At 40.8% G+C, this 14271-nt stretch overlaps 1 protein-coding gene across 5 annotated transcripts in view; it reads left to right on the top strand.

Moving 5' to 3' along the window:
• LOC306923411 (patatin-like phospholipase domain-containing protein 2) overlaps positions 1 to 14013 on the top strand; it is a 39628-nt gene extending 25615 nt beyond the window's left edge. For 3 of the 5 annotated variants that reach the window (XM_079501483.1, XM_079501482.1, XM_079501484.1), the window contains exons 2-9: positions 5208 to 5440; positions 6279 to 6344; positions 6991 to 7200; positions 8112 to 8172; positions 8776 to 8955; positions 12023 to 12143; positions 12965 to 13072; positions 13470 to 14012. In XM_079501483.1, the coding sequence (XP_079357609.1) occupies positions 5228 to 5440; positions 6279 to 6344; positions 6991 to 7200; positions 8112 to 8172; positions 8776 to 8955; positions 12023 to 12143; positions 12965 to 13072; positions 13470 to 13758 (1248 nt within the window). In that variant the 5' untranslated portion in view covers positions 5208 to 5227 and the 3' untranslated portion in view covers positions 13759 to 14012. Of the gene's footprint in view, positions 1 to 3269; positions 3418 to 3679; positions 3900 to 5207; positions 5441 to 6278; positions 6345 to 6990; positions 7201 to 8111; positions 8173 to 8775; positions 8956 to 12022; positions 12144 to 12964; positions 13073 to 13469 lie in introns of those variants that run through there. The other 2 variants (XM_079501481.1, XM_079501480.1) reach the window with 2 other exon arrangements.
• The last annotated feature ends 258 nt before the right edge of the window (positions 14014 to 14271 follow it).

Genomic DNA, 14271 nt, shown 5'->3' with positions numbered 1-14271 from the left:
TGTATGCTGAACAACTAAACTGAAAATTAAAGAGTTATGAATTACTAAAACCAGCTGATATAATAATACAGTATAAAGTTTGTTATTTTGTATAAAGATCTGTCATCTTACCACCATCATGTCTGCAGCATGTTGGAAGTTCTTCTTCACCTCCTTTTTCAGGGACCTGTGGCCAAACGCGATCTTCATCTGGCCAAGAGTGCCACGTGCTGCCATGCTTTTCTCATGGTAGAGAAGATTAAAGTCATCCTGTAGTGTAGAACATAGAAGCATAGTATACATGTGATGCAAACCAGATGTGATAACATGGATTGTATACAAATTGTATGCCAAATTGCATTTGGTATACCTGCAGAAGGAGCATCTCTTTATGAAAGTCTTGAGGAGCTTCAACAAGCCCCTCAAGTCTCTCTTCTGGGGTGTCATGGGTGACCCTTGTGTGGTGGGCGTCTGTCATTCTCTCAATGCTCAAGCCATCCCCACAACACAACACAGGGAATGGCTTGCCATCCACAATGGGGACATGCTTGTGTAAGGCATCCATAATTTCAATGACACCAGAAAGAGAACTGGGGTTTGTGTCAATGACACCCAAGTTCACCTAGGTGGAATTTATGGAACAACATTTCAACAAATATTATTCAAAGAATGGTCTTTTACCTTCCAAATTATAGTGAATAATGTGAGTTACGTTGCTTACTAGTTCACTTTTTTGGGACATCTCATCATGATACAGATGGTCAATATGACGGATAACGGTGTTTTTGACAGGTTGCAAGGCTGTCAAGTTGTCTGCCAGCACCCGCATGACCAAAATGGTCATCCGATGCTTGATGGCACTGTAATCCTACAAGCAACAGCATATCAGCAGACTCAAATTCACATGAGATAGTAACAATGGAATGATTTAGATTTGTATTCAACATATGTTCCTGTTCAAATATATTACTTATTCCTAGAACTGTAACAGGCTATCTACCTCTGTGGATGGTAAGATGTGGTAAGGGGACACTTCCATTGCCTTCATTCCAGATCCAGTGAGGTGGCTGAAGGACACCTTGTTGAGGTGGGCGAATGAAAGTGCCCATAGCAGAACTTGATTGCCTGGGCTGTTCCTTGCATGATGATTTTCTTGCACATATATCTGAAATGAATTCTATTATTATAGTAATTTCTTGGTGGATATTTATATTGTCTTATGATGCAGCACTATACCTAATGAAGAATAATGCTTTTCATGAGAACAGGATGAAATTGTTGGTAGTCATAGTGTAACTCTGCATATTGGGGCAGGAAGTTTGACACCAACCATCAAACTCATAATTTAATTTACAATCTCATATGACCGACAAAACTATAATTCACCTGAACATTGTCCCAAGTCAAAGAAAATGTCATCTCCTTTCCAGGCGATGGTTCTTGTGTCTGAAAGTGGAAATATAATTCCAAACCTGAACATGGTACAATCATCTCTCTCGCCCCAGGTTAGAAACTAATATACATTGTGCTGCTATTGATCTTCATAATATAGAAGCACTATGGAATAAGTTAATAATATAAGTACAGTTTGCTATTAATACTATGGTTACTACCCCATTATCAGTGCCATATTCAACTTCAGAGTAAGCCTCTCACCTCTATTTTGTCCTTCCAGATATTCAATGTTTTTACAAGTCCCTTTCTCATCCCATCAATGAGGCGCCTGGATGTTACTTTCGACTGACAGACACCCAGGGAGTTGAGTGTTTGGAAAATGTTGCCTGGGCACCCTTGTTTCCACATGGAGATGGCTATGCAACCCTGAATAAAATTCACTTTGGCTGTGGATGCAGTGTTTTGCATGATTGCAATTGTCATGCCTTTTCTTTTATTCACATGTTCCTCAGCTTCTTCCTCTGTTTGAATACTGAAAGAATTGAAATGTCTAGAATTAAAGGGATGCTTCAGATTTTGTTTCACCCTAAAGCACATTCCCAACATCAGTGGAAAAGTCGGAAATAGCACAGGGGTTCTACATTTTGGAAATATTCATTTTATGGTAGTAATTAGATTTTGATTTTAATTACTATGTGGCTACATGTATAATATGTTGTATACCGTCTACATCTAAGACGTCCAACAGATCTGTGGGTCCTGATGCTTTCCGGGGAAGGAAACATAGACTTTAGGCAACAGTCTGTGACAGGTGCCTTTATGGCAAGCCATTTCATCGTCTCTCCCCAGGAAAACATTTGAATGTTCTCCAAAGTGGGTTTTTTTTGCAGGGGACTATTCTTGTCCTGGACCATTGCTTTTCTCTGAAAACCAAACAAAATAGAAAATAAGAATACACCACTGATATATATATATATGTGTGTGTGTCCATTTATTAATATATGAGCGAGATAATCATGTGACCCAAAACAGATTTATTGGTTAAAAAAAAGGAAATATAGGGTTAGTTACCTCTTGGGTGAGTGCCTTGCAAACAACCTCCAACATGGGCTTCCTGGCCTTGTCTGTGCTAAAAAGAATCCTCACAGCTTTCATATATTGACAATTCTTTAAATGTTTTATTGCTTGGTCAATGGGAGATGTTTTTATTGTCCTCAACTTTGTCGCTCTCCTAAGGGCACTGGCAGAGGTCTCAGAGGATGGAAAAGTTCTTTTTTTCCCACTTGGAACCGTTTTGCTCCTCAGCACACACACACAAGAATTACAAATAAAGGTGTGGCTCTCTGGTTCCAAGTCTGGGAATGTGAGCCCTACAGTCCTTGGACTGGCAAGCAATTCTATATCAGTCCTTTTGTAACCCTTGCTTTTCTTTGGAAATGGTTGGTTGCAATTGCAACAGGCAGGTGCATTCCAATTCATTTTAAATAAAGCTATACTGTGTATACACCTTGTGTATAACACAGGTGTAGGCTACACCTCCAATACTGGAGGTGAAAAGTAGCCCAATTGGCCTAAAGCACACAGAAAATATAATAATAATAATAAGGGTAATAATAATAATAATAATATATGTATATTGTTCGTTCTTTCAATCTAATATAGTAAGTTTCTAATCTGTTCACTCGATCAAACCTTCTCGTTCTCAAAGACGCCGTCAGTTTGGGGTGTGACTCTGAGAGGCTGTCAGAGAATGGAGGTGCTTGTTTTATTAACTCGGCATGCACAGACGCGCGTCCTGGTTGGTGGGAGCAAATGTCAGCGCACCTGTCAATTTGTGATGACGTCTTTGGTAAACAACAGGAAGTATCTACAATCAGTTCATCGATCATTCCGGTTCGGTCTCGCCGGAGAGAAAGACGTCCGTGTGCATCTCTTGAAAAAGTGGAGATAATTGACTAAATACACGTTTTGTACCAGAACTTTCACATGGATATAAAACTAGAGGACCATATTTCATTCCACGTCTTTGGAATTATTTAATGGGTGAGTACAAACAGAGCATTTATCACATTAAGGCCGCCCAGTTAACGTCCGACATGAAAGTAACCGCGACCGTTCTATGGCTCTGTATGTGAAATACTGTATGTACTGTATGTAACAACAGAGCCATTCTAGGGCTAAACGCAACCATGTATTGCCATTACATAACTGCTTGACCTTTAGATCTGATGTGAATTGTGCATGAAATCAGGAGATGCATTGATCGACATATTGTTACTGACTGTATTCAGCGTGGGCCTGGGCCAGGCAATCTGTCAAATTATCACACCTGTGCAGGATGTTTGACCTGGAAAAGGAATGGAGTGTTTCTTTTGCTGGTTGTGGGTTCATGGGGATTTATTATATCGGAGCCGCAAGTTGCGTCCTGGAGCGTTTTCCTGTGCTCATCGAAAAAGCCTCTAAAATATACGGCGCCTCGGCAGGTGCTCTAATCGCAGCTGCACTCACAGTCGGAATCCCCATGGGTGAGAATAAATATAAAAAGAGATTTGAGCATTTGAGTATGTGGGATTTTGTGTGGAATTTATTTAGTTATCAAAGTTATGTTTTCCCAAATTCACGTTTTGCATTCATTTCTGTATGACCAGAATCAGGTAGGCTATAGCCAACTGTACGTGTGACATAATTAAGTACAGTAGGCTATTGATAGGCCTATTTGCATACAGGGAATTTCACTTGTCCCTCGAAATATAGCCTTATAAGCCTACATATACAAAATAAGTAATTAGATTGGATTGAAATCTGGAGGTTGTAAAATGGCATAAATATGAATATTCAATTTGTACTTATGGTACTTGAGATGTACCCTACAATAAATACTGTAATCTATTCTTTATTGCACTTGTTTATTGAGGAGAGAGAGAGAGAGAGAGAGAGCAGACAGTCATCAGACAGTCATTCAGTGAGGGTATTGTTTGTGGGCTACCACTGCCAGGACAAATTAAATAGCTAAAATGTTTAGACAGACCAGTTGGTCTGGGATGGTGTCCAGGATAAGTTAGAAGAGGCAGCCATGCTGGGCCAATGCTCCTGAAATCTATACACTGAAATATGTACACAAGGAATAAAGTGCACAAAAACAGCAGATAGGTGTGAGTGTGACACTTGATTAGGTAGCCTTGTTGAACTTTTATTTATTACATCAATCAGGTGCAGGTCTGCTGAACTTTGTTCCATGCCTCACAATTCAAAGTACATTGCTTCAAAGGACTTCGGATTAAACTGGACTCAAAAGTTAGATTGCAGAGGACTATATGACAACATTTTGAGTAGGCTATACAAAGTAACACAAATACAAATCATTTAGCATAATTATTTTGTTTTTGCCTCTATGCGTGCGTCCGTCCGTCCGACTGCCCGTCAGTTAGTCACTCAGTCAGTCAGTCAGTGTGTTTTGGACACTCAATAGGCCAAGGAAAACACTACTCCGCATTTTTCAAATCAGCCTCATGGTGGCGCTATACCAGGCCATTTTGCTTTGACCTACTGTATAACTCTTGCACCATAGGTGCTCTTATGGCAGCAATCAGAATCCCCATAGGTGATGAATTAGACAGATGGACAATGGGGTGGCATTGTCGGCTGCTATTTGTGGTCTTTCCAATTATGTAAGTTTAATATTGAACATAATGGAATGGTAACACTCTATGAAGCCCATATCTTTAATGCATTATAAACATATTATCTGAATCACTTCTGGTTCACTCATTATTAAACTGCCCTGGTGAAAAGTGTCTTAAGTGCTTAAAACGTTTGTGCTCATGTCCATGTAGAAGAAATCTGCGCTGATTTGATGTCCATGAGCAAACAGGCGAGGAAGCACAAACTAGGACCACTGAGCCCTGCATTCAACCTGCTGCAGATCGTGAAGGAATGCGTGCTGAGGGTCCTTCCAGAAGACGCCCATGTCCGAGCCTCCGGGAAACTCAGTATTTCAGTTTCCAGAGTACGTGATGGAAAGAACTTTCTGGTGTCTGAGTTTGACACCAGAGAGGAACTCGTCCAGGTACTGAGCTATGTATATTATGTGACACTGTGACAGGGTATGATGATGGAGGTGTGTGTTTACACTGTGACAGGGTATGATGATGGAGGTGTGTGTTTACACTGTGACAAGGTATGATGATGGAGGTGTGTGTTTACACTGTGACAGGGTATGATGATGGAGGTGTGTGTTTACACTGTGACAGGGTATGATGATGGAGGTGTGTGTTTACACTGTGACAGGGTATGATGATGGAGGTGTGTGTTTACACTGTGACAGGGTATGATGATGGAGGTGTGTGTTTACACTGTGACAGGGTATGATGATGGAGGTGTGTGTTTACACTGTGACAGGGTATGATGATGGAGGTGTGTGTTTTTGCAGTCTCCTGCATGTGAGTGCATAGTGTTAGTAGTACATTGTGTGCTGTATACTGTGTCTGCTTAGCTATTCTAAATTACATAGAAACTTGATCTATCCCGGTGGGGTAGTACGTAATCGCAGCATTAACACAAAATACTTAACCTGACTCCGCCAGATGGGGCAGCAGAGAGTACACTGGGTTCCCCCAATCAGCAGCGGCTAGAGGCGGGATCAAGGCAGCACTGTGTATGCCTTGATCCCGCCTCTAGCTGCCGCTGATTGGCCAGGCCGTTTTGTGGCCGGGCATCAAGTCTGCCTGAGAGTTCCCAGATGGGAGCAGGAGGGGGAACCCAGTGTACTCTCTGCTGCCCCATCTGGCGGAGTCGGGTTACAAAATACTACAGACTATGAAAATATATTATGAAAGTACAAGCATAAAATATACAAGATGTTCATGATTCTGTGCAGTGAGTTGTCTACTGTTGTAATTCCCCAGGCTCTCTTATGCAGCTGTTTCATCCCTATATACTGTGGTGTGATTCCACCAACCTATCGAGGAGTGGTGAGTGGACCATTACACATTGACCATAATTCACAGGTTGTCAGGGTTTAGGACGTCTCACAGGATTGTCCTCCCAAGCTGTCACCAAGTCTCAGTTATTTTAAACCACTTATAATGTACATATTTATTCACCAATAATAACCTTTTTTATACTGTATGTGCTCATCTGCACAATTAAACCTTTTAACTAATCTTAGACCCATCTACAGCAGGGGGTTTCAACTGATTGTGAACCAAGGACCACCACCCTGACTTAGAATCAACCTGGGGACCACTGTTGCGTTGGGTGGGGATATGGGCTAAGATTAATGCTTTTGTTATGCACTTGCTATGCATCCCATGTGTATACATTCCACTGTTTCTCAACCAATTGTCCACTGACTACTAATAATCTCCTAATAATAATGACTCAACCAGACAATCCGCTGCACTTCCCCCAATTTGTCGGTAAATAACTACATGGACAGTCATCATAGGTCACCTGGTCATTCAGTTCACTGTTTCTCAACTAGTGGAATGACATTTTTCAAAATTAACAAATCCTACATTACTGAATGAATGGTCAGGGACCACATGCAATACTTCCAGGGACCACCAGTGGTCCACAGACCACCTGATCTACAGTATGTCCATGTGTCTTTCAAAGCACTACATGGATGGTGCCATCAGCAATAACCTGCCCCTTTGCCAGCTGAGGAACACGCTCACCATCTCAGCCTATGCCGGGAAAAGCGACATATGCCCACGTGACGGAACCCGCTACTTCCATGCGTTCAACTTTAATAACGTCAGCATCCAGGTCAACTCAGAAAACGCGTACCGAGTCGCCAGCACCTTCTTCCCTCCTGAGCCTAAGGTGAGACCATCGAGACATTGTAAGTAACCTCAAACTCCATTTTAACCATGATGGATTCATCGAAAACACCCGTCCTTGTTCTGGTGAATGATATTGTCCTTCTAATCTAATGCATGAGGGGGTTTAAAATTTCATGTATTATTTTAGGGGGAAATGTTTTTTTATTTAAAAAATAAATAAAAATCATAGCCCCTCACGCATTACAATGGCTATATATTAACACACACACACACACACACACACACACACACACACACACACACAATATATCACTTTCCTACATTACTGAATGCATGGTCAGCGACCACACGGACCAGCAGTTAAAAAACCTCAGTAATAGGCAGGGTTGCAGCATACGAAGAAATGGCATATAGGAGGTCCGACAGACTGGATAAATATATTCGTAAATGGGGAGGATGCATGTTGCTGTCAGAGATCCCATTATGGTGTGAGCGCAACATCCTTTTTTTCTGTCTTTTCTTTTTCCTTGGATACAGTGTAAATTAATATTACCCAGGTTCAATGGCATTGTCTTCAATTCATTTTTCTCTTTCTTTTTTTATTATATTGTACTGTATTTTATTGTATTGTATTGTCTGTATTGTATTATCTTTTCTGTAAAGGTTTGGTAGTGTATAGCCTCGGAAACCCAGACGCTTTATTTCCTGTAGTGTAGTGTATTGTATTTTTTTTTCTTGTCTAGTTTTGTTTCATTTGTTGTCTTAATTGTTTGTATGATTCTTTTATGTACATTCTCAGTCATTCCTGTGCGCCTAAACTGAAAAAGCAATAAAACTTTGAATCATAAAAATTAACCCTCAGTAAATAAACCTGCTGGGGGCTGCAGAATAACACTGACTCCGTGTTCAGCAGTGGGCATCATTAAATCAAATGCATTTGTTTTGTTACAGATTGTTGGTGGAATCTGCCATAATGGCTATATGGATGCTCTTCGCTTCCTTCAAGAGAACTGTAAGCTCTTCTCTGCTAATGGGACTTATTCCTAATTGTATAATACTAGAAGCTTGCGCACTCACGCCTAACGCCGCGTCGTGGCAGTGCGATCTGAGTGAGACACACACACAAACCGTGCATTTTCCGTGCTGGGCAGGTTGTGTGGGGCTGTGGGCGCTGTGTAATCGGTCCATCGCATCACGGAAAGGGAAACTGCGAACACCCACAAAGCTGGTGTGCCGCGGGTTCGACTCCCGATCCCGACGGCCTTTGCCGTGTGTCTCCCCCCCCCATCTCTCTCCCAATTTCCTGTCAAATTACTTTCAAACTATCAATAAAAGCAGAAAAAGCCTAAAAACTAAGAAATGTATACATTGGGGGAAATCCTTACCTACTGTATATTTCACATGTAAAACAGTCATTATGACCTGGATTGTGTGAAATACAATTGAAAGTACCACTGTACATGATATCCATCATTATTTGCAATAGTAGTTCACTTTTATTTTTGTCCATAATTCAATTTAGGATCAAAACTGCAAAATGTCACAAAACAAAAAACAATCTACACTTTAGATTGCCATGCTTAATTCTGTCTATGTTAAAAAATATCTACCACAGGCCTCATCGATGTTGAGTTTCCCCTTGAGCCCACACCTCCCTGCTGTGAGCTGGTAGCAGAGCCCACGCCTCCCTGCTCTGAGCTGGTAGCAGAGCAGACCAAAGAGAAGCCTCCTAAAAATGCACACTGGTGGCTGGACCATACAGACATACACAACCTCCCTGTCGGTATTAAAAAGGGTAAGAACAATGCAATGTTACCAGGAGGGCACCATGAATATCTAGAGTTGTTTTTAAAAAGTAGAAAAGCATGGTACTGTATGTATTATTCACATTGCTACATTGAATCTATATGTATAAATGACATAGAGGACCCCAAAGTTGGCGTAAAGAATGCGTCTGGAAGCAGGCTATAACCAACCAGGGCCCAGCATTCAAATATGGGGCGGGACATTGCGGGGGAAAAAACTAACACTGAGAGGGACGAGACTAATATCCACACAGTGATATTAGTATCACTACGCAAGGCTTATGTCAGCTCAAGTTTGACATGAATGTCAGTGCAGACGTATGGTCGATTGCATGGCCGATCTGAGATCTCTGCCTACCAACAACAATCACCTGGGAAGATCTAAATTCAAAGCTAGTGCCTGCCTTGAACAGCGTAGCAAACCAACACTAATACCTACGCCCACTGTTTAAAAATAAATAAATAGAAAAAGTGCCCCTCTGGGCACAGGTCTCCACCAGGGCAGGTCAGGTTGTGGCCTCCGGGTGGTGCTATAATAAGCCAATGTGAAAAGGGTGCCATTTCTTCTTATGCCTTGGATGGCAATTGGATGATTTGAGGCATTTTGTTCCAAAAATGTGTTTTACAAAAATCCACCTGTTGGTGGCGCTATAACAGGCCAATGTGAAAAGGGGGGGATATATTCCTCAGCCTAGTAGGAACATCTGTGAAAGATTTCACGTACGCTAAGATAATTGGACGCTGTGTTCATGATTTGAGGCTTTTTGTTCAAAACGGGCCAATCCTGCAAATTTTGAAAGCCAATGTTAGCCAATCAGGATGGAATATGAAATATCGGACAGATCCGTCTTGAACACATGACTATAGAGATACTGTGTAACGATTTGCGGGATGTTTGAAACAAAATATAGAGGAATAATATCAAATGTGTTTTACAAAAGTCGGCATCCTGGTGGCGCTATAACAGGCCGTTCTGAAAAATTTGGGACAGAGGTTCATCGTTGGCATCTAGGGAGTGTGTGTGTGCAAAGTTTGGCATCGACCGGGTTAACGTTCCCGGAGATTAGCTGTACACAGATGGACGGACACACGGACGGAGTGCAAAACATACTCTCTCCCCATGCCTTCGGCCTGGTGGAGACAACAATACTGATACGTCTCAATATGAAGGACCGCCCTAAAGTCTTTGCATTGGTTCAGCAATGTAGTTTGTTTTTAAATATTGTTTCTGCCCAGTTCATGACCTTACATTGAATTTAGATGTCACAAGACGTATCAGTGGGCGGAGATCTCCGTTTGTTTCGCTATGTGAGACTATTGCAGCATTGTGCTGTGTTATGAACACTGACAAAGACAATGATTTTTTTGTGTTTTGTGGAAAATGGTGAAAAACAACTCATGATGCCTATTGTCCAAACCTGTCATCATGGTGACCATTCTCAAGTATCATGTGGTCTGAGTTAAGGGAAAATTGCAAACTTACACCATCTGCTGGTTACATTCATGTTTGAAACTATTAATTTCTCCATAGATAAATAACTTTTATGACATTAAGCACAACGGGTGAAGATCGAACTACAGTACCCTGCTTTATTGTGTCGTCACTCAAGTGCTCTTAAATACTGTCTATTACTGTCAATAATATGAAACGCTGGTTTCCAATAGTACTGGAAATGGAGGTGACATACTGTAATTGTACAATATGTACAGTACTGTGCAGTGTGCATTACATCCAATTAATTTAATACTAGGGCCGGGACTTTAACGCGTTAATTGAGATTAATTAACTACAGAAAATGTAACGGTTAAAAAAATTAACGCATTTAATCGCACCTTTTCTTTCCACGGCGGAACGTTTCTCACTGGCCGCATTTCTAGTAGCCTACTGAATAGGCTCTGCATGCCTTGCACTGCTTGCAGGGGGGGGGAGGAGCAGCCCCCCCCCCCCCCCCCTTCCAGCAGCAGCAGTCCACTCTACACTACAGCTCCGTCAGACAACAACACCACCCAAACGAGAAACGAATCGAATGAAGCCGCTTATATCGCTTTTGCTCCGTGGATGGGGCATTTAGATTTAAAAGCTATCGGATGGACGCGTGGATAGCAGCATGGTTGTGTGCAATATCAGAGGGAAAGGATCCATAAGCCATATGACCAATGTTAGCTCCATGCTAGCTGCTTCAGCTTAGCATGTCTCGCACTGAGTAGAGGCTTGCAGAGGCTCGCGGAGATTTCACCACAGCACGAAGCTGTCAAGCTGTCCTCGATGCGAAACATACTGAAGCAGCAAGTGTGAAAGTCCGTGGTCAGACAATGGTCTGCCCCAACCCCATGTGAAATGCACTCCCCAGCTAGTTCATTCCACCGTTTTTTATTTTATTCCTTAAGTGTTTCCCCCCTAATAATGCCCCACCATGCAAAGCACATTTGAGTATTCATAGACACTTTATATAGGCACTTGCTGCACTTGTTTATCTGTTGAAAAAAAAGTTGTATTGCTTAAAGGGGAATACCACTCATTTTCAAAAAAAATCTATGGAGTTGTGTGGAAAACTGGAAATAATAAAAAGTCACCTCATTTTGTGTTGCCTAGAACTGGAGGTCTGACAAAAAACAGTAACAATATGAAGTACAGCTTTGTGATGTCACTGAGATGTACTTGTTACTGTCACTGATTTTTTTTCAGACCTCCAGTTCTAGGCAACACAGAATGGGGTGACTTTTTTATTATTTATTATTATTAACAGCTCTAAGGTATATTAATGAAAATTTTGAAAATGAGTGGTATCCTGTAGTCACTATTCATTGATTCACTGGGATACCAAAAACATTTGAAAAAAAGGTTTATCACTGTTCTCGGGTTGAATATTGATATGCGATTAAAATGTGATTAATCAAGATTAATTAATCACAAAGCTTCTAATTAATTAGATTAAAATTTGTAATCGAGTCCCAGCTCTATTTAATACACCTGCTGAGTTATTCAATTCAGCAGGTGGTAATGTGATTACTTTTGCTCCATGCTAACCATAAATGTGTGTTTATGTTTGTGCACAGTGTTGTGTGAGGCATGCAGGGAGGAACATGAAGGAGGCAGTGCATTGACCAAGGCCTCTACAGTGATAGTGGCCGCCTCCTACCTCCTGCCTGTGGGCTCAATCTGGTCTCTGGGCCGGAGGTGAGGACTCGGCATTACTATTATGAGCCAATCACAACCTTTGACATCAATGTCTAAATCAGGTCATGGTGCTTTTAGTCATCATCAGTGGTGGAAAGTAACTAAGAGTACAATTTTGAGGTATTTGTACTTTACTTGAGTATTTCCAATTTCCAGTACTTTTACTTCTACTCCACTACATCTCAGAGCCAAAATGTGTACTTTTACTTCACTACAATTATTTTAAAACTTTAGTTACTAGTTACTTTAGTGATTTTCATTAGAAAACATACATTAACCACTTCAACCCTATACATTTTGGCCATTTGAAAATAGCCGATCTACAAGCTCACAATGCCTCGCAACGTGACGCATTGTGAGCTTGTAGATCGGCTATTTTCAAAAGATTTTGCACACATTTTGAACTTGTGAAATGGGACTGCAATATGAGTACTTTTTACTTTTAGTACTTTAAGTACATTTTGATGCCGATACTTTTGTACTTTTACTCAAGTACATTTTCAATTACGTACTTTTACTTGTAACGAAGTAGTTCTAAATTGCAGTATTGGTACTTTTACTTAAGTAAAACAACTGAGTACTTTTGCCACCACTGGTCATTATGGTCCTACTTTGTCGAATTCTCTACCAATCGATGTTGAATTGAATTGTAGTTATTTTCATTTTTAAATAACTATTTTAATCATATGTCGTCGTCTTCATTTTTGTATAATTATTGTTTTTTGTATTTTCTTATTCTTATGTATTGTATTTCATTGAAGCACATTGAGTCCTCGCTTGTCGTGTGAAATGTGTGCTATATAAATAAACTGACTTTTTAGACTGGTGGGCTGGCTGCCTGGTGTAACCCCGGATGTGACCTGGCTGTACCGCAAGGCCGGAGAGCTCTACAAACAAGCCTGGACGGACGAGCCATTGGCACACGAAGGGTAAAATAAATATATAAATACATTTATAAAATACAGAAACCACAATGGAGCAGACCAAGATCAACTGGGAAGGACCTCCATGACCAGGCAGGTGCTCACAGAGACCTATAGCGCCTTCATTCCCTTCATAACCGCTGCCACCAATGTAGCACCGGCCGGGAGGTGAACCCTGCTTCTGGTATTTACAAGGAGCGTACATTATCAGTCAGGCTGGATAGAGGGCAGCAAGGCAACACCATACAGCCTGCCTACATTAGTTATCAACTCTGCTGAACACACTGTCTGCTGTGCAGTTCTTAACACTAGGTGGCAATGTTGAACAGACATTGTTACCTCCCTCAAACTATATATAGGCCTTTGACTTTTTTCTTTTTCCCCCCTTTTCTGTAACACCCAGGTCATCACCCGGCTACACCCCACTGCGCAGATGTGCAAGCCTGCCCTCACACTTGGATGTGTGTAGCGCAAGAGAAGAAACAGAGCAGGTACAAATACCACCCCTGAGCTTGACACCCCCACCGACCTCGAGCGACAGCTTCTACTTGGATACTAATACGAACCCTGATTTCCTACCACTGACACCGCCCCCAACACCTACCACCAATCCAGAGTTTGGGTGTGTGGAGGATGTGAAATGTCAAGCTTCGGGCCCTGAGCCTACTTACCTGCTGGCATCTATGAATTAATTCATAATGTACGACATAATCAAGGTATTCGATGATAAAAAATCATGAAAAACATCATACCATCCATCATATTTATATCATATAGTATGTCGGTTTTTATTGTTTGACGATAAAAAAAATGATTAGAGAAATGATGAACCATGACATACTATAGTATGTCGTTTTTCATGGATTTCGACGATAAAAAAAACGATAATCATATAAATGTTTTTTGCATTGTTCATAATTTTATGAAATAAAATAATATGAAATGCATTGTCTGTTTTATTTAATGAAATCAAATACTATAGTATGTCGTTATTCATGGTTTTCGACGATACAAAATTATGCTTGAAATCATATAAAATTACATTCTATAGTATATCGGTTTTCATGGTTTTTGACGATAAAAATTTTTTTAAATGATAAACCATGACAAACGACATAGTATGTTGTTTGAGATGATACCTAACACGATTTTTTTTATGTAGTTTTTCATGGTCATCAATGATAAAAAAAATCATCATACATCAT

Source organism: Electrona antarctica (genome assembly GCF_951216825.1).
Source record: "Electrona antarctica genome assembly, chromosome: 5".
NCBI classification, from domain to species: Eukaryota; Metazoa; Chordata; class Actinopteri; order Myctophiformes; family Myctophidae; genus Electrona; species Electrona antarctica.
The sequence above is the reverse complement of the archived record's forward strand: the minus strand, read 5'-3'. Positions and strand labels throughout refer to the sequence as shown.